This window comes from Coloeus monedula (assembly GCF_965178545.1).
Source record: "Coloeus monedula genome assembly, chromosome: 21".
In the NCBI taxonomy this organism is placed as follows: domain Eukaryota; kingdom Metazoa; phylum Chordata; class Aves; order Passeriformes; family Corvidae; genus Coloeus; species Coloeus monedula.
The window spans coordinates 1,663,456-1,689,402 of NC_138801.1; the positions used below are offsets into that span (position 1 = coordinate 1,663,456).

The 25,947-nt window shown below is 40.6% G+C and overlaps 1 protein-coding gene across 1 annotated transcript in view; it reads right to left on the minus strand.

The window, feature by feature from the left end:
• The window catches only part of RABGAP1 (RAB GTPase activating protein 1), a 62,989-nt gene that overhangs the window by 33,532 nt on the left and 3,510 nt on the right, over positions 1 to 25,947 (minus strand). Inside the window, exons 2-13 of the mRNA XM_082295254.1 lie at positions 22,768 to 22,969; positions 17,651 to 17,885; positions 17,031 to 17,235; positions 16,247 to 16,421; positions 15,785 to 15,942; positions 14,828 to 14,938; positions 14,100 to 14,166; positions 13,002 to 13,104; positions 11,652 to 11,821; positions 8,886 to 9,060; positions 8,164 to 8,257; positions 5,162 to 5,312 (exon numbers count right to left, since the gene is read on the minus strand). Of these exons, the coding sequence (XP_082151380.1) occupies positions 5,162 to 5,312; positions 8,164 to 8,257; positions 8,886 to 9,060; positions 11,652 to 11,821; positions 13,002 to 13,104; positions 14,100 to 14,166; positions 14,828 to 14,938; positions 15,785 to 15,942; positions 16,247 to 16,421; positions 17,031 to 17,235; positions 17,651 to 17,885; positions 22,768 to 22,917 (1,794 nt within the window). The 5' untranslated portion in view covers positions 22,918 to 22,969. The remainder of the gene's footprint in view (positions 1 to 5,161; positions 5,313 to 8,163; positions 8,258 to 8,885; positions 9,061 to 11,651; positions 11,822 to 13,001; positions 13,105 to 14,099; positions 14,167 to 14,827; positions 14,939 to 15,784; positions 15,943 to 16,246; positions 16,422 to 17,030; positions 17,236 to 17,650; positions 17,886 to 22,767; positions 22,970 to 25,947) is intronic.

Here is a 25,947-nt window from a genome sequence, read left to right on the forward strand (position 1 = left end):
GTTGGCCAAAGTCTGTGCTGGACAACAGCATGACTTGGCAGATTTTACTCAGACTCATACAAATGTTTGAAAACAAAAATTTGGGGATTCTGCCCTATGTTTAACCCAGAAAAGATCCCTTTACTATTGTCCATAATTTTTTTTACAATTTATGGTGTTTCTACTCATGATGACTGAAGTACTAGAACTGTAGCTAGGAAACATAAACTTTGAATTAAATTTAGGCCAGGGTATTGTGGATTTACAAAAAACAAGCTATGATTGAATTACTGCTGGAGAAATGATCTCCTATCTTTCCAAAGCAGAGAATGATTTACATACCGATTGATTCGAATAGTATTTCTGGATCCTTGGGCACAAATAGACACATTATAAACATCCCCAAGGAAACAACATACATTAAACTTTCTATCTCAGATACATAAAAATGAGGTAGCAATGGAAATACTGAACCCAACCAAAACAACATCTGGTTGCTGAAATTTTTAAACAGAAGCTGCACCATGAAATCAAAAACTCCCCAGTGTTCAGGTTTTTATGAAAAGTTGAATGCCCATAGAGCCGAGGTATTTCTGTAGAAGAGCCACGTCTGTTTTTTCCTTTAACTGACATTCTATTGTTTCTTCGAAGCTGAGAGCAATGACTCCACTCAGTGCTCTTGCCAACTTACTCCTGTTTGCTTGAAACACCCAAACCAGCAGTAGCTCCACCTCCTCCTCCTGCCCTTGCCCCAGAAGCCAGCCCAAAGTGGCCCAAGGGTGCAAACTGCACCCAGAAGGTAACTGGGGTACAGTGCCTGCTCCCCCAGCTCTCTGCTCGGGTGCACCACCAGCCCACCACGAGAACCACTCCTAAAGACACCAAAATGTGTGGCTGAGGTGGCTGAGGTCCGTGAGGCTGAAAATACTGCTGGGGTATAGAGACTTCTCCCACTCTGCACCACGGTACAGCACCACCTCATCTAAGGCAATGAAAAGTACTCAAGAAATTATTCAAAGTTACAATGAAAACTCTTGGGAAAAGTACTGCTTGTAAAAGATAATTAAACTTTTATCACCATGTGATCCAAACTAATCAAACAAGGGATCTTGAAGTTCAGGCACACTGACAAGGCTACACCATCTCACACTGTGATGCACAGATGCATGGTAGGTTCCATTTCAGTTGATTGTACACAGTCATGGCCCTCTGTACTCCTGAAAATTCAATGTATTCTTTTTAATTTATAGGAACATATGGAAATATGATTGTGATACAAGTGGAAAATAAGTGTTAACCACCCACAGCTAAGGTTCTGTCACATTTTATGCTATCGATGACAACACATTCAGTCAAATAACGGTAGTGACATTTTAATCTATTTCTTCATTAAAAACTAGCATCATTTGCACCAAGACAGACGAGTATATTTGGTAGAACATCTGTGTTCTATAATCCTCATTTCATGGAGACAAAAAGGTGGGAAGATGAGAAAGTGGGTAGCAGGAGTCCTGCTATAAGAAAGACTGGAACAAATTAATCTCTTACCAGGTCTGGGATTTCTCCCAGAAATGGTGACCCCGGGGTAACATTCCAGGATACTCCTCCTGACACTGGACTATAATTTTTTATTTTATTTGTGCCACAAGATGTCCCTCTCATGTTGTAATTTTCTTAATATAGTGTATTTATCTGGTACAACAGTTCATGGTTTTTTTCCTTTCAACATTACTTCCTCCCACACAGACCTATATCCAAAAGCTTTTTATTTTCTCCTCAATATTGTAAATGTCAGGTTTTTAATGCTGCTATTATGAAGAACTTCTCCACTGAGAGATTCAGTAGTTGTGTTAATCCTTTCTAAAATTTGTCTGAGAAGTGGCTGTTGTCTCTTTTGTTTGGTATCATGATTATTTATCTTTTTTAGCCTGTCTGGCTCGCTTTACGCGCTTTCTACTCAACACCACCTTCCATCCACCTATGCCTGTCAAGAACATGCAGTATTTTTCCTGCAGGTGTCCGTTCATACCTGGAGTGAGTCCCCATGTGTCTTCTGCTACCTTTCAGTGGCTGGAAGCCTGAAGATTAACAGCCATAACTGTGATTGCCAAAGTGCTACCAGCACCAGATGCCTCTCCCAGGGATTGTCTAGATCGTTTTACCTAGAGCTTGCTTTCTGTCCCCAGTAGGGACATGACCTTAATTCACTGGGCTGGCTTTCATCCACACTCCCCACCACCAGCATGGCAATCTGGAGTTGCTAAAAGCTTTATTATTGCACACAGATGGCGTGCAAATTCTCAAAAGTAATTTGTGGAAGCACCACGATGGTGAAACTTCAACCTTCCTGCAATAACAAAAGCAAGGAGGACAAAACCCCAGCCAGTGTGTGGCAAAAAAAATCGGAGCAAATTAATTAATAAATGCTGTCATGATGACTAGAACACAACAAGCACACCTTGAAGCACATTTTCAATGCCATTTTTAAGTCACATTCAAGAAGAGAGCTAGACAGAGCTCTCCTGCATGGTAGAGCACAACAGGAGGCATTTCCTTTTCAATCCTTCAGTAGCCACAACTGAACAGCAAACAAAAAACTGTCCTTGCAGCAGTTAATTTGCAAAGGAAAGCAAAAACCAGAGACTCCCTGAGCCTGCCCAGGAAAGCGAACACCAGAAGAAATCCTGGGGCGCCGCATCCAACATCCTGTGCACAAGGGAAAAAAAAAGCCCTGAAATGGGCCAGAAGGTTTTGAAGCAGCTGTCAACACAGATCCTTATTAATTTGGGACTGTGCTGCCACACGGGGCCATGAAAAGCCTGGCAGAAATCAAATGCAGCTACAGGAATAGAGGTCAACATGAAGAGAGAAAGGGGACTGCATTATGAGCACTCACATGGGTTTCCTGCATCTCCTGCTCACATTCCAGGGTATAGGTTTTATATGGACTCCTTGTGCTCCTGCACTACACCACAGCAGTTATTCTCACATAAACCCCCTTCAAGGCATGGTAATGCAAATAAACTGTAGGCTTGCTAGAGAAGAATTGGCATTAGTGACACGCAAAACACAGCAAAGTATTATGAAGATGGTAAAGCAAGGTAATGGACCCTTGTCTTCATATAATTAACAATTTTTTTCCCCAGGAACATTTACTTGTATGCATTGCTGCATACTGACTGTAACTGAGCTGCTATTTTAAGAGCAGTAAGAATTAGTCACATTAGAACTCCAAAATTATCAAATTTCATGCCTAAGAAAGGCATGAAAACAAAAATTTAAGGCTGAAGTCCAGCCCAGCATTATTACACTCTTGGCATAGACTATATACAAAGGGTCTGCAAACGATACCTTGCTGTGCCTTGCATTCATGTTCTCCTCAGCCTCCCAAACAACCCTTGTATTTTCTGCCTGTCCTCCTCTTTAGTACCTCCACACAGCCACTGAGAGATAACCCTATTTAAAACCTTACACTTTTTCCACTGCCTGCAGACTGAAGAAATCCCGATTCCCCTGTGAACCAAGCACACCCTCCTGTTCTCAAGCACCAACCTCTGTCCCTTCTACAGAAACAGTTCCGGCCTGTTTCCATATTTAAGTCACAACAAAACAAACAGCCATGGCACTGGGCTAATATGGCACTTCCAGATTAGGGAAACCTCATTTTCATTTGCTTGAGCTGGCTATGGCAGCATGCTGGTGGATATACTACAGACCTCATGGGACTACAGCAGGGTCTGAAAATGGTCAATCAGGACCCATTCTCTTTAATTTCTTAATTAGTTTCCGTGCTGAACGACCACTGCAGGTATAGCCAGTGCTTTTGCTGCAGAACACAGTGTTGGACCAGCCTACTCTCCCGTGTACTTGGACTCCAGAGATGCTTGCAACACATGAGATGCAGGTTACTTTCTTTGTCTCAGCCAAATGAAAACGAGTGGAAAGGTTTCACAGGTTTAAAAATGAAATGCTACACTATCCCCTTCCAGCTGACAAAGATAGTAGCAAAACGTGTCACCAACTGTGCCACAAAGACATTATCTTTTGCATTCTGATACCAAAACACTGAAACAGAGAAACAAGTGAGGCTGACAGCTACTCACCAGGCAATTAAAATAACACAACAGCATAGCTGTGATCACTCCTTGCCAGAGCACTCAACCTCCACATTACTTATATGATTTATTCACCATGAAATCCAAGTTACAGCTCTACAATGCATAAACCAATATTAAGGAATTCAGATCAAGTTTTTTCTGTATTCACTAAGTATATGAAAACACTTATGGCAGAACATTTTTAGCTGATCTAACATGATTCATTCACATCACGTAGGATCCTTCCTGCATGATTCCAGCAGAAACTGAGTTTAATTTCAGAAGCCCTCTTGCCCTCAGAATAAGGTCTTTAATTGCTCCTTGTGAATCTGTGCCATCAGAATATAGATATACAAAGGCTGATTCACTTGTTTTGCTTTTTAACTGGTGAATAATTAATTTCTGTTATATTTGTACTAATGCTGCATCATGAATAATTTCTAATACAGTCCTTCTAGACTTGCATGTTTGATGAAAGCAATAAAATCCAATGTAGCTATACAGATAATGGTCAAATCCAAATTAACACATCCGTTTTCTGGATAAGAAAGCGACATTTCATTTTGTGACCCATTTGTTACTCAAACTTTGAGAACCACTGGATGATGTCTGTACACACAATTCTTATATCCTTTTCCTACCTTACCGAGATCAGCATTCAAGATGAAAAGTCACAGAACTGCTGTCTAGTGCAAAAACATCCACATTGTTCTGTTTTCTTGCTATCAAAAAAGGCTGCAATTTCTACTAATGTTGGATTTTTATCATAAACACAGACAATACAAAAAAATTCAGCCTCCATTCAGAAAAATCAAACAAGCAAAGAAAATTAATCTGTTCATTATGAAAGCAATTAATAGGATGCTTATTTTTTACAAACTAACTCAGAACTCGTAAAAAAGAAGCAGTGCAATGCTACCAGCAGCTCTCTGTTAGGCTTTTTGTTGGAGGATTGAATCATGGTCACTCATTGATACACTCAGGTACACTCATGGACCCTCAGGCAGGAGGGCACATACTCGAAGCCACTGTGTTTCCATTCTTTCAGAAATGGAGGGGAAAAGAGCTGAAGAAAGCCACGGTACCTTTGTGATGAGGATCCTGTACTTCTCCACGAGGTGGTCGTTGTTGTGACACCCTGCCAGCAGCTGCCACACCTCCCCCCGCAGCGCCTCGGGGACTCCGCTCCGCACCAGCGCCGACAGCGTCTTGGGCCGCACGCTCAGGTTCAGGTGCCTGCAGAGGGGAGGCCTCAGTTACTGCACCCAGCAGCAACAACCAACCACACATACCCGTGTGGAGCATCACACCTGGCACAACTGCAAGGCAGTCCAGATGTCCAAGTGAAATTCAAGTTTTGAAAAATAAATAACATTTGGAGAACTACTTCCCAAACTATTTTCTCGATTCCCATTAAATTTATATATATATATATTTTTATATATATATATTTATATATATGTATATATATTTAAAACATTCAACAAACAAAACACTCCATCAAATACTAGAGGACAGAGGGCACAATGTGGAAATTCCAAGTTCAAACAACCCCAAAATGAGCGGTTTGCAGAAGCCTACACTGCTCAGCTGCCCACAGCCCAGCAGGAGGATGACCTTCTCGGGGAGGGAAGGAGGACAGACGAGTCAGACAGAGCTCTAAAGTCACCTCTCATGGTTATCTAACTTACATCCCTGCATTAGAGCAGCCTCCACTGCACCAGCCAGCCCCAACTGAACAGCTCTTTCCAGCAAGACCACTGACAGCTCATAAATTACAGCACTGCAAGTTGTAAAAACTAAACCTACATATAGTTTATGCACTTACAGCAAGTTAACCTGAACAGCTCATTTGTGGCTTATATATAAAAATCCCCAAAAGACACAGGCCTTAAATCATAGAAATTACCATTTTTCTGCAGTTACTCAAAAACAAACTTCTGGATAGAATGATCAAGAGAATTGACAGACAAAGCCAGACAAAAAAAATGAACTTGTGTCACATCAGTCACATTAAGTTCTTAATAAACTGGCATTTATTAATGTTTGTAACACTCTAACAGATATGTGGATGGTAATTTTCACAGACTGGGACTCCCTATTGCCTTTCTCCAGTCTACAGTGTTCTGACACAATAACCTAGAGACTAGCAATGCAGACATTTAAATCAGTATTTACTGCACAGAACCCAGGACCATCATGTCCTCCTTCACTGTGCTTTCTCTAAAATAAATCAACTAACTAAAGTTTATATAGTAGTTACGTTTATATCAATACATAGTCATACCTATAGACATATATTTATAGAGTATTTATTATGCTTTTATAATATGTAAGTATATTTATATAAAATACTTCCTATATATAAAATAGCCAACATTTTTGTAAAGGCCTATAAAACTGCTTTGCCTCAATCTCAGATCAGAGGAAGTACGACAGCAGTTCCAATGAAAACAGTCATTGGAAGGCTGTAAAATAAAAACTACACACTACTGGGTTCTTCCAAACTATTTTTAAAATGAGAAAATTGTGTGATTCAGCAGTTATGAAACATCAGCCAAATATTCTTTGGTATCATAAAATATCAAATATTTAATTACTATACAAATCTAATTACACTATTCTAAAAAACTAGCATGAAACTACCTGAAGTCTGATTTTTATGATTTTCAATCCTCTTATGTTAAAAGCTGGAGGATCATTGCTTCCAAATACGCGTTTTTAGTTAAGAAGGAAAGCCCTTTAACACATATTAAAGTTGTTGCCAGCATTAGCACAGAAGCATTTCATATCCTCTTAGAGCTGCCAAAACATTTCCAATGGGAGTCAGGTGGCTTAATTATCTCTGAGCCCTTGGAAGAATTACAAAAAAATTCAAGTTGAAAGAAACTTTCTCACAGCAGCAGATGCACAGAGCTCATCTGGGAAAGATGTTTCTCCAAATCTAGGAGAGGGAAAAGGGATTATGCATCATTTTACCACAGCTTTCCCTTCTTACAAATGTTTCCATTTAGTGCAAAACCAAATTGGAAGGAGACATACTTATTCAAATAAGCAACAACTGCAGAAAATACTAAATAATTATGATCTTAAAGAGATTCCTGGCTAAGTGGTCACATCAATGCTTTTTCTCAACTAAGCTGCATGACTGAGTCCAATCTCTGCTGTCCTGCTCCTTAGACCCAATACCCCATTCAAGCCCTGACCTGCTGTACAGCCCTTGCCCTGCTCTCACTGACTTTAGGAAGCAAAAGGCCACAACTAAAGCCAGAGTCAAAACGAAACCTGTTTTGAGCTCAGGCTCATGCTGCCCATCACACCACTTTGTGGGGAAAAAATAAAACCTAACAAAATCCCTGTCCTGGGATCCTACAACCCCTGAATTTTGCAACAATCAGCATCACTTTAGAACTGCTCAGGCTACTTCAAGATGAATAAAAGATCCCTCATCAAAGGAGGATGGTGTTGCATTAGCAATTGGACTGTCAAGAAACAGTGTTCTTGTACACTGACATTTTCCAGGGAGAAAACAGCAGAGCTCATGTACTTCCTTCTTGGCAGGCTCTGGAGCCTTCCTTTAGATAAGGGAGGAAAAACATCTTCTCCATCCAAGTCCAAATCTCCCATATTCTTAAGCTACAGTCACTAAGATATGACAGCTGCAGGAAAAATTGGCTGTGAACCCAGTCAGAATTACAAAGAGGAATGGAAGTGATCTGTACAAAAGACAAAGCAAGAGCTGCATCTTCTTTATACTGCTTAGTTTAGATTTTCCTTTAACAAAATCCCAAGGAACCTGAAGATAAGTAGAATATTCATTTTAAGACAGAACGAACTGAAGACACAGCATAAGTGAATTTCTATACATTAAGCATGCACTCAAAATTTAAAATATTTAGAACACCCTCTAAAGAATCAGAAAACATCAAGCCAGAGAATAACGGGTGTTGTGGGGATGGATAGAGGACTAAATTCATACTAATCTTATCTCCAATGGCCTCTGGAAATAAAAAACTCCAAGCAGAAGGAGCAAACAGAATGAGAATACTCAGAATTGTAATTTTCAGAATGTGATTTTGCTACTTACCACTTGGACAGCAGCTCTCCCCACGTCTCAAGAATTTTTTCTGCACACTCTTTGGAAACATCTCCAGAACCACTTAAGAGTGGTTCATCATTGTCTGCCAAGAGAACAGAAGGGACACTTCAGCCAAGGCCACAAGGAAGGCCAGCAGGAAAAGTGGAAAAGCAGAAACCCAAGTTATCTCCATTTCAGCTTGGATGTAAGGCCAGATGTTTCTACACTCAGAAGTGGTCATGGTTTGGTTTAAAAGAATTTTTTAAAAGCAGAAAGAAGTTCTTGAAAATGCATTAAGTTTCAAGCTGGGCAGGTCCTGGTACAATTTCATCTCTCACAGATGTCTGACTCTCCTCTGCACTAAAACACTGCCTGCTGACACTTCCAAATAACACCAGCTTCTCCTTTCTGCTCTCAAATCTGTTCACAAATGCTCAGGAAGGGGCAGAAGCTACATGATAATCCCCAGTTTTCAGGAGCCCTTTTTCACACTGTCCCAAATACACCACACAGGAGGCCTGGGCTAAGAAAAGCAGGGACACTGAAGTGCCAGATGAGGGAGAGGCTGACCAGGAATGCTGGGACACCGGGTATTGAACCTTGCAGTATTCCAGCAAAAAAGAACCCATCAGTCAGGCACATTCTGACTGGAAAGGATCCTGCATCTTTTATAACCATGTTATTTACCAACTGCCCTTTCTCAAAGTCCACAAAGCACAGGAGCTTCTTACCTTCCTCTTCATCATCTTCTGGAGGAGACGGGATCATGGAGCCTTGAGACCCCGACTGCGGCAGGCGGAGAGAGGGGCTGGCTGTGGTTTTCCTTCTCTCCCTCTCCGACTCACTCTCCAGGCACACGACCTCATACAACGTGTCCGAGTTGTTCTTCCTGTCCTTTTGCTTTATCTAGGAAAGGAGTTTCATTTTACTGAGGAAGCTACACAAATGCCAGATCACTTCCTAAGGCTCTGCCTTCTCTTTCTGGAATAGGAGAGCTGAGGAACAACTTCCACCCCATTCTACAGTGAGAAATGTTCACACCTGGAACACACTTAATGCAAGGTGCAGGCTGTCAGTGCTTCTGATGTCCTGGAATGTGCAGGAAGCATGCTGCACCCAGAGGCACAAAGTGTCTGTCACAAGCAGAACTGTCATTTGGATCTGCCATCCACAGGAAACTCATCTTTCCAACCATAAACGGACTGGACACAAATGCACTGATTTTTAAAGCTATAAATGCATCTGTGGTCTAAGAGATGAAGGTTCCTCAGTATGAAGTGATGCTGCCTTTATTTAAACATGTTGCATTTATTTAAACAGGAGCAAAACCTTTAAAATTATGTCAAATTACTCTTCAAATAGAACTTCTAAAAAGAGTTAAAAAAAGATAAAGTTTTTGGGGATACTGACGGTGGCAAAAGTAGTCTTAAAAATTTTTTTCACATTTATTTGAACAAGATGAGATGAGCTTTAAGGTCCCTTCCAAACCAAACCAGTCTGGGATTCCATGATTTTCCCATGGCAATGGTCTTCAGCAAAGCTTCCAACTCTGTGTATACACTGCTACAGGAACACAAATTGCTGAGTCCCAAAGTCTACTCTGTGGCCCTGTTTCTCCATAATTTTCAATGCTTTGGTACCTTCCTTTCCTTTAAAGAAGGATTTTTTCTTTGTAAAGTGGTTCTAAAATTTTAAGGATTTAGAATTTTTTTCCTAACTGAATAAAAATATAGAGCAGAAAAGAAAAGGTGAATGAAAGAGGGAAGTGAGATTTATAATTATACTCCCCACTAAGCTCCCAGTGCTCAATTTTATCCTTTGGAGCATTAAAAATGAAGAGAAATGCATCAAAACTAAAAATTACTAAATCACTAAATGTAATGGAAGCAAATAAAATCCCTCTGCTTTCACCATTTCCGAATAAAGAAACACTGCCAAAGTAAGATAAGCCAATTCTACACAGCTGTATTTTTAATAGGCTAATCATGACTCCACAGAAACAGGTTTCCCTTCCAGGCTTATCAGGCAGTACATTCTATATCTGTTGCTTCCACTACGAGTTTTGATAACCTTCCATTAGTAAACACTGGAAGCTGGATAACCTGACAGCATCTGTGGAAAAAGAGAATTGGCCAAGATAAGTCACAATGCCTGTGAATTTGGTAAGACAAAAGATACAGAATTAGCTCAGTAAGATAAGCTTCCTCTAAACTGCCACACAGAAAAGGCACCTTTTGGAGGCTGTAGAATATTTATAGCCCAACAGCCTCTACTGTTCAACATCTCCATGTTCCACCTCAAAAATATTCTAAATAAAAAGGCTGAGCTCATCCATGAAGAAGTTTTCCACCTTAAATTTTGAAGGAAAGGAGTTTTTTTACACAGAAAAAGAATCCTTGGTGAACTTCATCTTTGTTACTACCTAGATGCCATTCTCTGTTAGCACTTAAAGACAAGTGTAAAAAAGAAGGAAGAAAGGCCTCTTGCTTAACTCAAAACCTCTTAAAATAAGAACACATCAAGAAATCAGGACTCCCAACACTGCTTTCTTTTTGGACCACACCCAGAATTACTAAGCCTTGAGAGAGCACGTACATCCACATTGTTATTTGCTTCTATACATTTCCATTTCTTTAAACAAGAGTTTCATTTCAGAACAATAATATCTAGAGCAGAAGAACAGCAGCTACTTCAAGTACATGATCTCTTTAGTGACTTGGACCTTCAACTTATCAGCCTTATTTTGAGACTAAGTTATTGCCTTGTACTGTTATTGTGAATATCCTGGACAGAAATAATCCTTCCATTTTTAGTAGATGGGTAAGAAAGTAAGTTGGAAAACACAGTAAAAATTTTAACAAGTTCTAGGGATTTTTTGTGGTTGCTTGGATTTTTTTCCCCCAGGGCAAATTGGGGGTATGTGTGAAATCGGTTTCCAACCATGCAGAAGGGGAAAATAGACTTTTGACAAAAAATAATTTCCTTTGGAATTTCATATGGATGTTTGCTCATCTAAAAAAAAATTTAAAGAAATGTTAAATTTGTATGATAAAATAAGTTTAGTGATATATCAGATACCATATCACCAGGATTACAGTAAGGACTTTTTTTTTTCCTCTTAACCCTTAATTTTAATTTTTTAATTAAAATTACCCCTCTATCCCCTTATGGCAGCAAGTCTCAGCATAGACCCAGTTTGCAGATAAATCCTCTGTTCCTTTTCTTGCTGTGGTTTGGCTGGAAAATCCATAAGCCTCTCTGTAACTTCACAGACTCATCAAAGCTACCAAAAAAGCTATTTCAGGCTCTTCATGGGAACTGCAGATAGCCAGCAACAATCAGCATAATAAAGGGCAGCTCTTCTAAAAGTGAAGTGCATTTATTTTACCTCTTTGATTCAGGAGGAAAATGTTGCATTATGAACATTAGTAAAAGTTTTAGCAATCATAGGGAGAAACAGCCCATTAATTGTCATTTTTATTCCTTTAACACATTACCTGTTTCAATTTTAAGAAAAAATTTTCAGTTGAGCTCCTTTTGCTGAAGGGCCAGAACAACCTCTCATTAGGCGAGCAAACTCTGACTTTAGTCTCCAGAATGAATCGAACGGGTTCCTGCACCTCCGTTATCACCAAATCCACAGCAGTGGTCATGAACAACACTTTATCTAGAGAGAGAAAATGAAGCCATAGTATGAAAAGAAATATTTCAAATAAAATATTCCCTAACCCCTTTCCTAGTAACATGGAAGAATAAAGGAAACTTTCCTTTTCAGAATCGATTTTCCCCCTAATTTAACATCTCAAGAAGTCTCAAAATAGGAAAATCAGATCACTATGCACTATCCACTACAGAGAAAGGAAACTGCAGCCTTCAAGCCAAGAAAAAGATCTTGTTAAAGAGAATAAAATGTCTGCTTTTTCAAATCCCACTGAAATGTATCCAATACCTTCATTAAACATTATAGAGGATCTCTGCACTTAACTGCACAGTGCAGATCTCTGGCCACCCAGCCTAATTACACTTCAATTCTTCCTTGGTTTTAGAAGTAACTTAACTGTTTAATACCATGATATTAAAGGCATTTAAGACCATCTCAGCTGTGACATTCTGAAGATTTGACTACACACTCTGATGTTCCAAAAGAAGGCAACAGGGCTCAGTGACCTATGAGAGCTCTCTGGCAGGGAATGATAAATTGTGTCCTTCAGGCAGGATGGCATTCACTCCAGCACCAGATTGTGCCCAGCAGCTGACTTTTATGACTTTGCCCAGTCAATTCCCATTAACTTCCCAACCTTTGGCACACAACAGTGACAAAAGATTGAAAAGATGATAATTCAGCTGACATCTTAAAAGTAGTAATGACAGATCTCTTTCAGGACTTGAGAGAGCAATGCAGTAACAGCTATTTTTGGATGACAATTGGGAGTGGTTTACTTTCATTTTCACAGGTATAGGAATCCTTCTGTTTTAAATAAAAACTTGGGTTTGGAAAAATCTGAACTGACCACAAGACACTGAGCAAAACAAGTACCTGCAAAAGTCATTTAGTGCAATTCTCAGTGGGATTCTTAAAAAGCTCCAGTACCTGCATCCTGTCCCACAGCTGCAGAGCCTCCTACTAGGACACAGGTCCTACAAGGTATTACTGAACACAGTTTGCTTTTAGTTGTCTTTTTCTTTTTCAGATTTTATGTGGCATTTAGCACCCTACTTTCTGAGAATATACCCCATCCCGTGAAAGTCTTTTTGTGGGATTCATCGGAAAAGAAAAGAGAATTGATCCAATGTCCACTCTGGAAGTAATTTCGCTGCCTAGGGAAAACACCTGGCAACATTCATACCTTTTGGTGTTTCTTCATTTACAAACTGGAAGTGTGGAGACTTTTGATTCCAGCTCCCAGTGATCACGTATGATTTCCCATCAGAACTTTTACCCATGGACTCCTGGAAACAAGGTAAGTTTATATATTTTTATTTCAATTAAAGAAACCTCTACATTATGTGGTGCCAGCCCCATAGAAGAGCTACTGCACTGGCAAGGGAAGGGCAAGTCCATGTGACAGAGTCTGTAGGAGAGATCATCTCTGAAGGAAATAACAGAGTTCCCCTGCAATCCTTGGTCTCCATGCTGATAACACAGAAAGGCCAATTAATACTATTGTAATACCAATTATTACAATTGGTATTGTAATACCAATTATTCTGTTAGTACATGGCATGACCAATAGTTTTGGAGATGGCCATTTGACAGCAACTTTCAGCTCACAGAGATGTAGGTGAGATCACAGCCAGTAACATGTTATTCAGCCATTAAGAACCAAGTCTTTATCTAACATTCAGCTTGTCTGTCTTCCCAACAACCTTATTTTCTGGGCAATCCAAAGCCTGGTAAAAAGCAAAATTATTCATGTAGTATTAAACCTTTTTGAGTACTCACTATGTACTGCATAAATACTAGCAAATTTGTTGTCACTTCACACTTGTGAAGTCAAATGATCTCTATCATTACTTTATAGAGAGAAAAGCGAGTCATGAGAACAAAGCACCCACTAGCTCTCAGAGTTATATTTGAAGCCTCTCAGGCCTCGATTCTCACAGTGATAACTATGCTGTATAACTTTCCATGTTCAAAGCACAGTGCTTAAATATTCAGCATGTCTAAAAATATGGTTCCATGTTTCTTATTTCAGGCCTCTGAATGAGAACAGTCATGACTGACTGTAAAATTGGGCAAGCCCCTTGACCAAGCACCAGGTCACCTTCTAACTGAGCAGCAGAGGCAAGGACTCAACTCAACTGCGTAGAGCCCCACCCTCAGCAGTGGAACCTACAGCATCAATTCCCATCAACAACTGCAGAAGCGTCTTTTCTGTCTATCCTGAGATCATGCACAATCATAAAAAAAATTCTTACTGAATTTTGGGAAGAAAGATCCTTACCAAATCCAAAAGGTGCATGTCGCCACTCCGAACATCTTTCCCACGGCTAAGGAGAAGGCCAAAACATCTGCAAAGCCAGGCAAAAAAATTTAACTGCAAAAATTAGACATGCTCATAAACAAACCATTAACATTTCTTATCTAAGTATTTGCTGTCATACACCACAAACAGCCCATGAATCCTCTGACAAACATCAACAAACCTTGACATTTGAAAGCAGCATCAAGCATGTCCAGCAAAACAATGTCAAGCCAACATCAAAAATGTTGAGCAAGATTTCAGAAGCATATTTACAATATGCTTTAACCCGGCTTACAGCAGCCTGGAAATTGTTCCACTACCTTTGTTTTAAAGAACAATGTAATAAAGTCACTGCTAACAAGGGTTCTTTATACCACAGCAACACTTGGCCCGCAGTCTTCTGCCCTTCCTTTGGTGGGCTTTTTTTTTCTTTTTAGACATATTTGTATAGAATTTACCCTTCAGTAGGGACAAGGATCAAATGAAGCACAAGGACCTCTTTTATGATTTCATTTTGGCCTTTTCACAAGGACTTTCAGCCCACACAGGTATGTCCCACTTCATCTTCTGGTTTACCACACTCAAGAGAAGTGTGGCACTAAATCACACAAATGGAGCATCCACAGAACAATTACTAACCTGCTGCCTCAGAGGCAAAATACAAACATTAAACAGATAAAGAATCTTTTAAAAATTGATGAAATTACCTTTCAATAGCAAGTTCTTTATTCGTTGTCTGTTGCACATAAATCACTATCTTCTTATCAATCCCTTGGCGGAGTTTGAAGCATTGCCTATCCTTGTCTTTGGGAACTGCACTGTTATTCATCAGGAAAGGAAAAAATATCTCAGGGGATCATTTATCTGCATTCCTTGCATATACCAAACCCAGCATCAGACACTGGTGCAGTTCCTTACACCAAAGCACTCAAAACCTTTCTTCCTTGCATGCTGCAATCAGTAACATGAAAGAAATGGCAACAGATGTAGGTGAAAACCAACGACACAGTTTACAAAACAAAAACTGTGGGCTTATATTGTAGGGGTCAGTATTGTGAGACTTCCAGCAGCATTTCACCAGTTTCTAAATACTGTTTCTCCATGTAACATACAGTATTTCCTATAAGCAACTGCATATTGCTTGCATCTCACAAGGGATGTGGCTGCTGGGGCACATGACACCAATGAGCCAAGGAGGGCACCAACACTTAGACTATTTCCCTTCTTTTTTTTTCTTAGGAGAGGCCCTTCTAAATGCTGCAAAAAGAGTGGAAAAACCTAAAACTACACTTCAGTGCCAATGCACACACTGAAGTCCCAGCACCAATATTCCCAGCAGCACAGTCACAATGATGCACTTTCAGCTTTAGCAGCAATTTTGCTGAGCACAACTTAAAAGGCATTGAAAAGGACTTAAAGACAATAGAAAAAAACAAAATAGAAAAAGCACATCGCAGGTAGCACCATGTTCAGTTCAACAACCAAGATTACATAGTCCAGAGGGTTGTCACTGTATTACTTCCCAAAATTATTTATGTCTGGGATTCATTTAAACTATAACAGGAAACTTTCAAGGAGGCAATTTAGGGACCACCTCAGCCTCACAGTCCCTATTCACTCACTTTCCAGCAGAACCATATGCTGCATGCAAGATGACTCTCTACCTGAAATAACCTTTCCCATCATCTTCTTTGATTTCCAGGGACACGGAGAAGGTGAAGATGTCACTGTCTGGAGTCTGGGGGGTGGCAGTGGCTGAGAGCGGGGTCTGTTTGGCAGAGCGCCGGAAGGCAGTGGCAAAGCTGTACAGGATCCGGCTCACCTGCAGCCAGAGTGCACAACATCAGCTGAAACCTACCTGGATTTTCACTAATTCACAACGAATTGTAGAAAACAATTCCGTTTTAGCACCTAATGAACTGTTTTTCTGCACTTCTTAGGATAAACTGTTAACCATGCATTCTTATCCCATAACTGAGGTTTCTATAATTATCTTAACTTGGAGTAGAAAAAAGCCAAAATGGATGGATTACATTACTTCCAAAGTGCCTGAAATACTTCACTTTAAATTCAGTAATAACATTTACATGTACACAACTATGATTTGATAAAAAATTTGCACTTACAGCCTCTTGGATTTCACATCGGAAGACATGAATCCTGAAGAGTTCTGCATTGTAGTGGCTTTCAGTGAAAGCAAAACAATCACTTTCGGGGGTCCCATCGTGCCCTCGTACACAGAAAAGGATTTTATAGATTGGATAATTTGCTATTTCTGTGTTTGTCTGAGGATCTAAAAGTCTGTTAAAATAGAGAGAGGGAGGAAAGAAAAGCAAGCTTGCACCTTTAGAAGAATTATTTCAGCCAGACATTAACTTGTAAGCTTTAACAATTTCATTCCTACTAGAGAAAGTACACCACAAAATCTAGCTCCTGACTGTCATTTACTGCAAAGCTTGACCACAATAACGATTGTTTAAATCGAACAGCACAAAAAAGTACAATGCCACAGACATTGTCACCAGTAAGTTCCCCATGGTTTTCAGGGATTACTCTTAAGAAAGTTACACGAATATTTGGCAGTGGACAGACTCATCCCTGTTAAGCGTCATGTATCAGACAACTTCCAGCTCTACAAACTACTTTCCAGGCTATTTCCAAAGTCCTCATCAATAACCAATCCCACTATGGCTTTGGGGACAGCTTGGATCATCATAGGGTTTCTTGGCAGAGTGTTTGGTAAACAAATTCAAAGGATCACTTTTCACAGATGTCTATAAAATCCACTTCTCTCACTAAACAAAAATCAAGTTGCTCAAGTCTCCTGCCAGGGAAACCATCAGCTTGTCTGCTTTCCAAAGGAGCGAAGATGAAATGCAGAGGCACAGAGCACCCGAGCGAGCTCCGTACCTCACAGTCCCTTCAGAGACGTTGGGCACCGACAGGGTGACGTCCAGGGAGATCTGGCACTGGCCGCGCAGGATGGACATCATCCGCAGGGCCTCCACCTCGCTGCGCGGGGCGTTCACCGAGGCACAGCCCAGGTACGTGAGCTTGCTGAACACCACGCTGTCCTCATCTGTCACGGGCGTGAACGGGCTCAAATCCTCACAGTCTAGGGCGGGACACGAGGGGGAACGTGAGAAACAAGGTAAGGCACCCGCAAGTGAAGTGTCAGAGACTGACCTGCCACTGAATAAAAGACAAAAGAGGCTAGGAACAGAAAAGTCAGGCCAGCTCAAAATACTGCAAGCCCTGTACTAATATTTTATACAGCCAGGCAAGTAAGCTGAATATTTGTGCAAACATCTCAAGGCTGGTATAGCAGCGTTTTCAGAAGAGAGGCCAGTTCAGCAGATATTAACTCTCGCATCACATACATAACCTGGAACTTACTGCACTAAGTGACTATAATGTGAGACATGGGGAAAGGCTGGTGGCCACACCTGTACCTAAATTCTCTTCACTTTCCCCACAAAAAAACAAGCTCATAAGATACTACCAGGTATCCCCCCCTTTTTTTTCCTAACCTCCCTGGGATGGTTTCACTGGCAAGCTCATATCTGGTTTCTGGAGTCCTGCCACCGACACTGGGTTAATGGTAGAGGATGCTGAAGCTTCAAGGACAACAGGTTCTTCCCCATCTCCATCAGTTCTAACTTCTTCTCCATGGTCCCGGTCACTGGACTGATCTTCCATGGGTGGATCCATCAGCACGTCTTCAAGCTCCCGCTGCAGCTGCTGTTCGCTTCCATTCCCCACAATCTAAGAGCCACAGAGTTGGAACACACAAAAAAAGAAAAAGACTGTTCAAACAACAAAAATCACCCCTCAGGGTCATTCATATGGCTTTTTATTTACCAGCCAAAACACCAGTTAACCACTTTAACCCAGTTACAACCATAAACACAAACTGCAGTGTGCAAATCCATGCTCACCAGCATGGATTATATCCTCCCTGCTTTAACAAATCTACAAGCTCAAAGCAGGAATTTTCTAGCACTGGAAAAAGCAAGGAGATTACTTTCAAACTAGTCTTTAATCACCAACTACAAAGACCAGCTTATGACAGAGAAACTTACAGATGCCCACAGTATGGGCTATAACAATCCTCAGATTAGTACCAGAAAGGGACAAATATAATTAAGTATGTTACGTGGTTCATGGGCAAGACAGCAAGGTTTCACAGAAGAGAAGCATCTGGAACAAACTTATGCCGTCACACTGAGGAGCAGTAACAGCATTGCTTTGTTTCCTAGTGCTTAGCTGCAGCCTGACTTTGAGCTCATTGAAATCAACATGAAAGCATGAAGCCACCTCAACAGTGTGAAATGAGGTCCTAAAGTGGAAAGGGAACCACGGCATTCATTTCAGGAAACCCTCAGATACTGCTTCTAAGGAAGCTCTTTGTCCATTCCTCTGCAATTAATAGGGAAGTGACCAAGTTTACAGAGTATTTACCAGATGCCATCAGCAAAAGATGCCAACACTTTGGCTGCTGCTGGTTATTACTGCTGACACCAAAACTCAACCCTAGGAGCACTTCCATATCCTTACCTCTCTGTAAACTGACTGCTTTAAGATGCTACATGCCAGCTAATAAAATCCAAATTATGCAACTCCCCCAAAAAGTAATAACCTAGTGACTGTTTTGCTACAGAATCTAAACAACAACAACAACAGGAGACATTTATACTCTTGAAATTAATGCAAACAGAATGTCACTTTTTGTACAGATTAAAATACACTCCTGTGCTGTGATCACCTGCCAGAAGCAGGACAGGGTAACTCAGCTGTACAACCACATAGGCATCTGTAACCTGTAACTAGTTACAGAAATCCAAAGATTTCCATTTTCCTCCCAACAATTTCAGTATTAATTTGTGAGATTCATTGTGAGAACAACAAAAAATCTTGCACAAGCATGGGGTCATCAAAGGCAGAAGGCTTTTAAGCATCAAGTTTATTATTCAGGTCTTTGCAGGCATTCATCAGAAAGATGATGATGATGGAAGATGTTACTTTACTGTATGGAGACAAAAAATCTGAACTGTGATCTACTGTATTTGGTAAAATAATCAGTATGAATAACACATCTAGATGTTATAGCTATAAAACATGATCTTGAAAATAAAATTTCCTAAAAATAGTAGTGACAGGTAAAACACAAATTCAAGCTGTTTACAGAAAACAGGCATGCAAAAATAAAAAACCACAATCTCACAGATATTCTAAAACACCATAATCAAAACCCTCATTTAAAAAGCAACCTAAACTGATTTCTCCAAGAAAGCTTTCCTTCTCAGCCCAGACTACCCTCAAAAAGAATTTTAAAAGGCACAATAACCACACTTTTGGACTAGAGGAGCCCTGCTGTTCTCATAGCCCCAAAAATCAAGTGCAACAAACCAGCTGCCTGCAAAACCGAGGCCTAAAACAGAAACCAAGGTTCATTTCATGTTAATCAAAGCCTCTTATGCAACCATATGGATTCCCCACATCATGGGAACAGGGCACATGAGGGTGTAAACGTGCCTGAAGCCTTGCAGCAGCCCAAAAACCAGAGCCAGCCTGACAGCGTGGGGCAGCACCAAGCGCAGAAGGGAACAATACACAGGTGCACCTGATAGATGCTTGAGGCTGAGCAAAGAAACCATTACCCTAATCAGGACTTTCTCCATTTCTCACAAAACCGAAAACTGATTTTACTTAACCTTTAACTAGGAGGTAGCAAATTTCCTTTACCACACCAGGGGATTTATCAGAACTGTGATCTGTTCCCTTCTCCTGATGCATGTGCTGCCAGCCTCTGCTGGGAGAGGTCTCGCTGAGCCGGGGAGTTCAAGAACTCCTGCTCTACAGTGTGCTCCAGAAGCTTTCCTAAATCCAGTCCAGTCCCACTGCTAGTGGGCACAAGCAGACACAGGAACAATACTGGAAAGCAGAGACAGTTGGCAAACTGTATTTCTGGAAAACATTCACTGACAACCCCTTTTTAAACTGAACCAAGTGTTTCAGCACTGACAAAAAGCAAAAACACAATTATGAATTATGACCCACTGAAGAAAAATACAGTTCCTAATTATATTCAATAGAAATATTTCTCTGTCTGGACTTGAGGAAGAAAAGAAGTGCCAAACAAAAACTTAAGTTAACTCAATCTACAGCACTATTACTTAGAACTACAGCATTATCAGCAATCTTGAAAGAAGAGCCTTAGGCCCGATGTACAAATTTCAGAGCCTGTCACATTCAGCAAACACAAACCTGAACTTCCAGCACCATCCTCAGACTGTGCTCATTAGCAAATGAAACATCCTCAAACTGCTTTTCTAAAGAAACAGAACACCAGAAAGAGACACCTGCTCAAACAAAAACCTGAACTGATATTTTGCTTTTCTTACACGGCACGTCAAAGAAAAAGGGTTTGACACATACGAATTAACTTAGTTTTAAGTACCAAAGCAATTGCTTCTGCCTGAAAAAAAAATCTCATTTGTTCCTATGAAATACATAACCTCAGTTCTCATGCTGTACTGTTAACATTAATTTTTCATGCACTACTGAAACACTTTCGGATATCACAGCGACAACACTTTTAACACACCTCTGACAACCTCCACTACTCCACTTCACTGGCAACTGAATGGCTATTTGCAAGCTGAGGAAAAAAAATACCAAGAACGAAGCCATAGGCCATGGCAGAATGTCTCTTTTCTTGTAGAACAATACCAAAATACCCACATTTTTGTCCCTAAGAGCTTAGGTAAAAAGTCTTCCCATTTCTTCTGCTACAAGTTTTCTCTTCCTTAACCAGAAGGAAGGAGCTTAACAGGAAGGTCCCTCTATGGGAGAATTTAGACTGCACACTGAGTGCTTGTTTAAGGTATAAAACTCCCATTAATCACTCAAGATTGCAGCCAATAACCAACAGCACATGCTCTCCATGCTAGAATACTGAAAGGCTCAAGGTGAATTACTTTGTTCAAGGCTTGTGCTCAGTCCTGGCACCAAATTCATAAAGAAGCTTATCTTTAAGACCTGCAAAGCTCTGTGGCATTCAGTGCCAAATCAGGGAACAGCATAACTTTATTTTACAACTGATGATCAGGAGGCAGCAGAGCTCGTGTACTTCCTTCCTCATCAAGAGAAACAGCACACCTGTAGCCAGCATTTTATAAACCACTTTGGAAGCACACAGTGATACAAATAGCTCCCATGTGGGGCAAGAAGTGTTGCAGACTACGGCATTTCATGCTTCCAAATTTTCGTTGGGGATAACAGGATGGAACGGAGAATCTGGTTGACAGTGTCTGTCTCCTGGGATCTCAAACAATGCTTCAGGAGCTGGTTACAGACACTGCCACAGAAGCATTCTCAAGGTAAGCACCACTATGAGATTACTCTGAATTCCTACGTATTGATGCTGATACTGATCTTGATGCTGCTGGTATTTGCAGCATCGAGAAAGACAAGCGTGAGGCTGCAGCCTTTCAGCAGGTTTCACAGACCACCAGGCTCAGTGCTTAAGAAATGTTCACATTCTTTAGACTATTCTATGCTGTGAAGTGACATCTTCTGCAACAACCATAAAACGTAAGTGAACTTTTTTTGCCAGGTTAAGCAAAAGATCAGTCTTGAGACTCTTAACAGAATTAATTTGAAGTCTTGTACAAAAGAAAAGAGCCACTATAATGGCATGTCTTGCCCAGGACTCAAAGGAACACAAGAAAAACAAAGCAGTTGGGAGGTAAAAGCAAGATGAGCAAAAGCATCAAGAAATGTTCAATAAAGTCTCTGTTACAACTACTGCAAAAGAAAAGAGGAGCACCCAGTTCAACAGGCAGAACACAGATTTTTATAATCTTTAAAGATATAGATGCAGCTGTAGACAGACATCAGGTCCTTCTAATGGTGGAATATCTCTTTCCACCTCTCACAAAGAACACACTAACTTGTCTCACTCTAGGAAAGATCCAGTTTTCAACACATTAAAGTGATGGAATTTGGAGTGATTACCTTACTTGTGCCACTTTTCTTAAAAGCCGCTGAAATACAAATTGGGATGAAAGTTGCTTTAAGTAGCAAAAGAAAAATAAAAGAAGTAGAGTGTGACAAGGGTCTCTTTTCAGAACAGCACTTTTACAAGTGAGAAGATGTCAGTGCCCTTCCAATTCTCACAAGCCTTTCACACAGCGCTCGTGTTCTCTGATTCATGCCAAGGTGTTAGTTATAACTACACTTCTACGTTTCTTAAAGAGAACATTTCACATTGGGGAAAACTTCAATGTAACTTTGAATTAACAGATCAGGTCAAATCCATGTATGCTAATATTGCTTTCCACCTGAAAGCTGTGATAAAATCACAGTTCCACTTTCTTGACAATCAGTCTGTTTCATCCTAAGCACTTCAGGAAGGATTCTCCAAAGTGGGGAAAAAACCCACAGCTAGTGATGGAGAGAGCTCTTACTCGAAACCTAATTACCACCTCTAATATCAGCAATGAAGAAATTACTGACAAAACTGGTTCTTGAACAAGTTCTCCCTTCTGTCAAGTTTTCCACAATAAAGAAGTCCCTCTTTAAGCTCTCTATGGTTAGTTTGATATAGAAGAACAGGGAACAAACTCAGGTTATTGGTTCTTACCTTCAGTCCTGTTTTTTCATCATCACTACCATTATTTGTAGATGGTGTTTCATCCCCTTGCCTGGAAACCAAGACAAAATCTTCACTGTTAAGAGTGGATACCGAGTCTGAAGAGACACTGATTTTTCCAACAGAAGCCTTGTCATCCATGACTTAAAAAGGAAGTTCGATTCATGAATGAGATTAAATATGTTATAAATGCCTGAAAAACAAAAATCATAAAAATACTTATATAAAACTCCATGCTAAAATGCTCAAATGTTTCTTTTCAGAAACCTGCTGATTAATTATAAAAACTAACTCATCTGACAGCACAACCAAGCTCCAACTCCTCTCTGAGTGCACACTCACAGTCCTGCCTCCATTTTGCTAAGCAGCACATGCTATTACAGCGCTGGTTTCCACAGCTCACAAAAGGGAAGTTAATAAATCTCTTTGCAGTATCTCATGGTTATGTCAGTCACCACTTTCTACACATCACACAAAACAGGGCCCTGGAACATACACTACACTTGCTGACAATTGAGGCCAGCACAATACTTCCTTCAGTTAATACCTGCCTTCACCTATGCTCATGCAAAAATTACTTTTATCTGTCAGAGCTCACTGTAGGCTGCAGTCACATTCTTTTCCCCCAGACAAGAGTTTGCCCCAACTCTTGATATTTTGTCATAAGGTTGCTCTGAAACCTTGGGACATACAGCATTTTATGAATCTATGCTGAATCTTCTGTACTATAAGGAGCAATAAAAGCAAAGACTTCCAAGAAGCAGGAAGAACAGCGTAGGCTGGATCAGTACTAAGAAGCAGAGCCAACAGAGGATTTTAAAAAGCTAGAACTGGCACTGAGAGGCATTTGAAGAAAGGAACAAAAGGTGAAGTTCAGCTGCACACCTTGAACTCTACTGCACAGATTCCCAGAATCCATGGCTCAAAACAGACTGCCATGATAAAAATGGGTGATTAAATTTCCCAGAAACCCAAATATACCCTTATCTCAATGGCTCAGGTCTTTACAAACTCCCAAGCATGACCAAACTTTTCAGCCTCAAGTTCTGCCTTCCAACCTGGAAGCACCGTCCCAACCTGGCTTCCAACAGTGCAGCCAAACAACGGAGAGACCTGGCACAGCCACAGGCACAGCTCATCGCACTCCTGCCTGAACCAGGAACAATGCACCAAAAATAGCAAAGCCTGCTTTTATTCCTATCAATGTCCTTCTCCCCACAGCCACCAATACAACATGAAGTCTGCTAGGAGGACAACTTCTAACCAACTACCAATCCAGTCACTTCATGGTCCTGGAACATGGTTCAGAGGACAACTGAAGCAGAGTGTAAGAGGAAGAATAGATGTGGTTTGTTCATGAATGACAACACACCTCTAGTTATTTGGTTTCATTTTCAAAATCATGTGTGGTACTTACATACCCTTTTCAGAATCATTTTAAGATCCACTGTCTTTCAGTGAGAATTACTCACTGGGAAATTAAGGTATTTTGAGAAGTTTTACACACTGTATGTGTCTATCTGGTATTACTCACATGTATCTTAAAGGTAAGGCAGAGTTCTTAAAGATGCTTTTGTTTAAAGAATTCGTATTAAAACGTTTCTATAGAAGTTCCCTATTGCACCACCTATACAACACACAGATCTCTGAAAATACCTAAATCAAAGATCTTGAAACACAGACTAAAAATAAGCATCAAACACTAAATATCCCTTTGGCTTTACTGTTTTCATTCAAACAGAGCAAACTCATCTTCCACACTGACAGCAGGAGTAGAGGAGCAGGCTTTGATCACAAGCAGCTGTAAAGATCATCCAGGCAAGGATCAATTTAGCACTTTATTTTGGTATAGTGTGTCTGTCTTGAAGTGCTAATTTCACCTATTTCCCAAGTCTTTCAATTCAACACCTTTCACCAACATTACCTACAATTAAATAACAAGCATCCCGTGCTTTTCCACACTCCATGTCTGGCGCAGACAGTAAACAAACCCCATGCGGATCTTGGGGCACAGCTGGCCCAGCCCAACCCCACAGCAGTGTCACAATACAGAATTGCAACACCAGGACGTCCCAATCAGCCCAACTTTGCCAGTCTAACAGTGAGCAGAAGTCTCATGAAATTGCACAAGATAGGAGAGCAGCGGAAAGGACAGTGGAGCAGGTGACTGAGAGAAGCTTTTGTCAGTGATGTAGCAGCAAGCAAAGCTCAGATACCCAACTGTGCTAGAATCAGCCACAGAGGTTCACTGGATTAATGTTCAAGCACTCGAGGTGCAAAAGTAGTCTTCGAATATAAAATATTGCCTGAAGTTAACAAAATTTTCTATATCCTCACATTTTGCTTTGCATGGATTTAATTTCCTCTGTTCTGTGCCATCACATTGTTCCGTATAGATTACCACATGGATCATTTTACCTGAATCAGAAAGCTCACAATGACAGAATCCCCACCAGAAAGCCTCCAAGCCCATTAAAATAAGGGCCAGCCTAGAAGGGCACACATCAAAGACCAGCAGAGCAATTACTTGTGGCTTATGACTGCTCCGGAATCAAACCCCAAGAACAAACAGCAGCAGTGACAGTGCTCTTTAGGAATACCTGCAACTCATCTCAGACCCAAATGTTCCTGTTCTCACAGCTTAGGACAAAAGACCTCAGCCAAGCACAGAGCTCAAGTTTTGATGTTCTTCAGAAAGCCAGTGTCTCATCCCTTACAGGGTAAGGGGCTTTGGTTTGTTTCAGCATAAATAAAATATGAGCTTTTGAATTCAGCACAGTTTAGCTCCTGACACAAAACTACACCACAATAATGCAGTGTGTTGCCTGAAGGTGTCTTTACACCTCCACGGGAGACAGAGTGTCTGGGTAAAACACATACGAAGAGGCAAACTTCTACCAACCTGACTTTCCTTGCTCATCTGTGTAATTAAATGGGTGTTCTGGCCTCTCCTCACACAACGAACTATTAGAAAGAGCTGCAAAATGAGAAAGTCAACACAGCTGGCTCTTGGGTCACTGCTTTCAATTTTACTTAAAATTCTAATTCACCGTGCAATTCCCCTTCACTGCTGTTACGCCTTATTCTCTACTCAAGACAATGTGCAGAGGAACAGCAGAGACCCCATTCACCATGCTAAAATCTTAAACAACTAGAAAGCAAACCTACCAA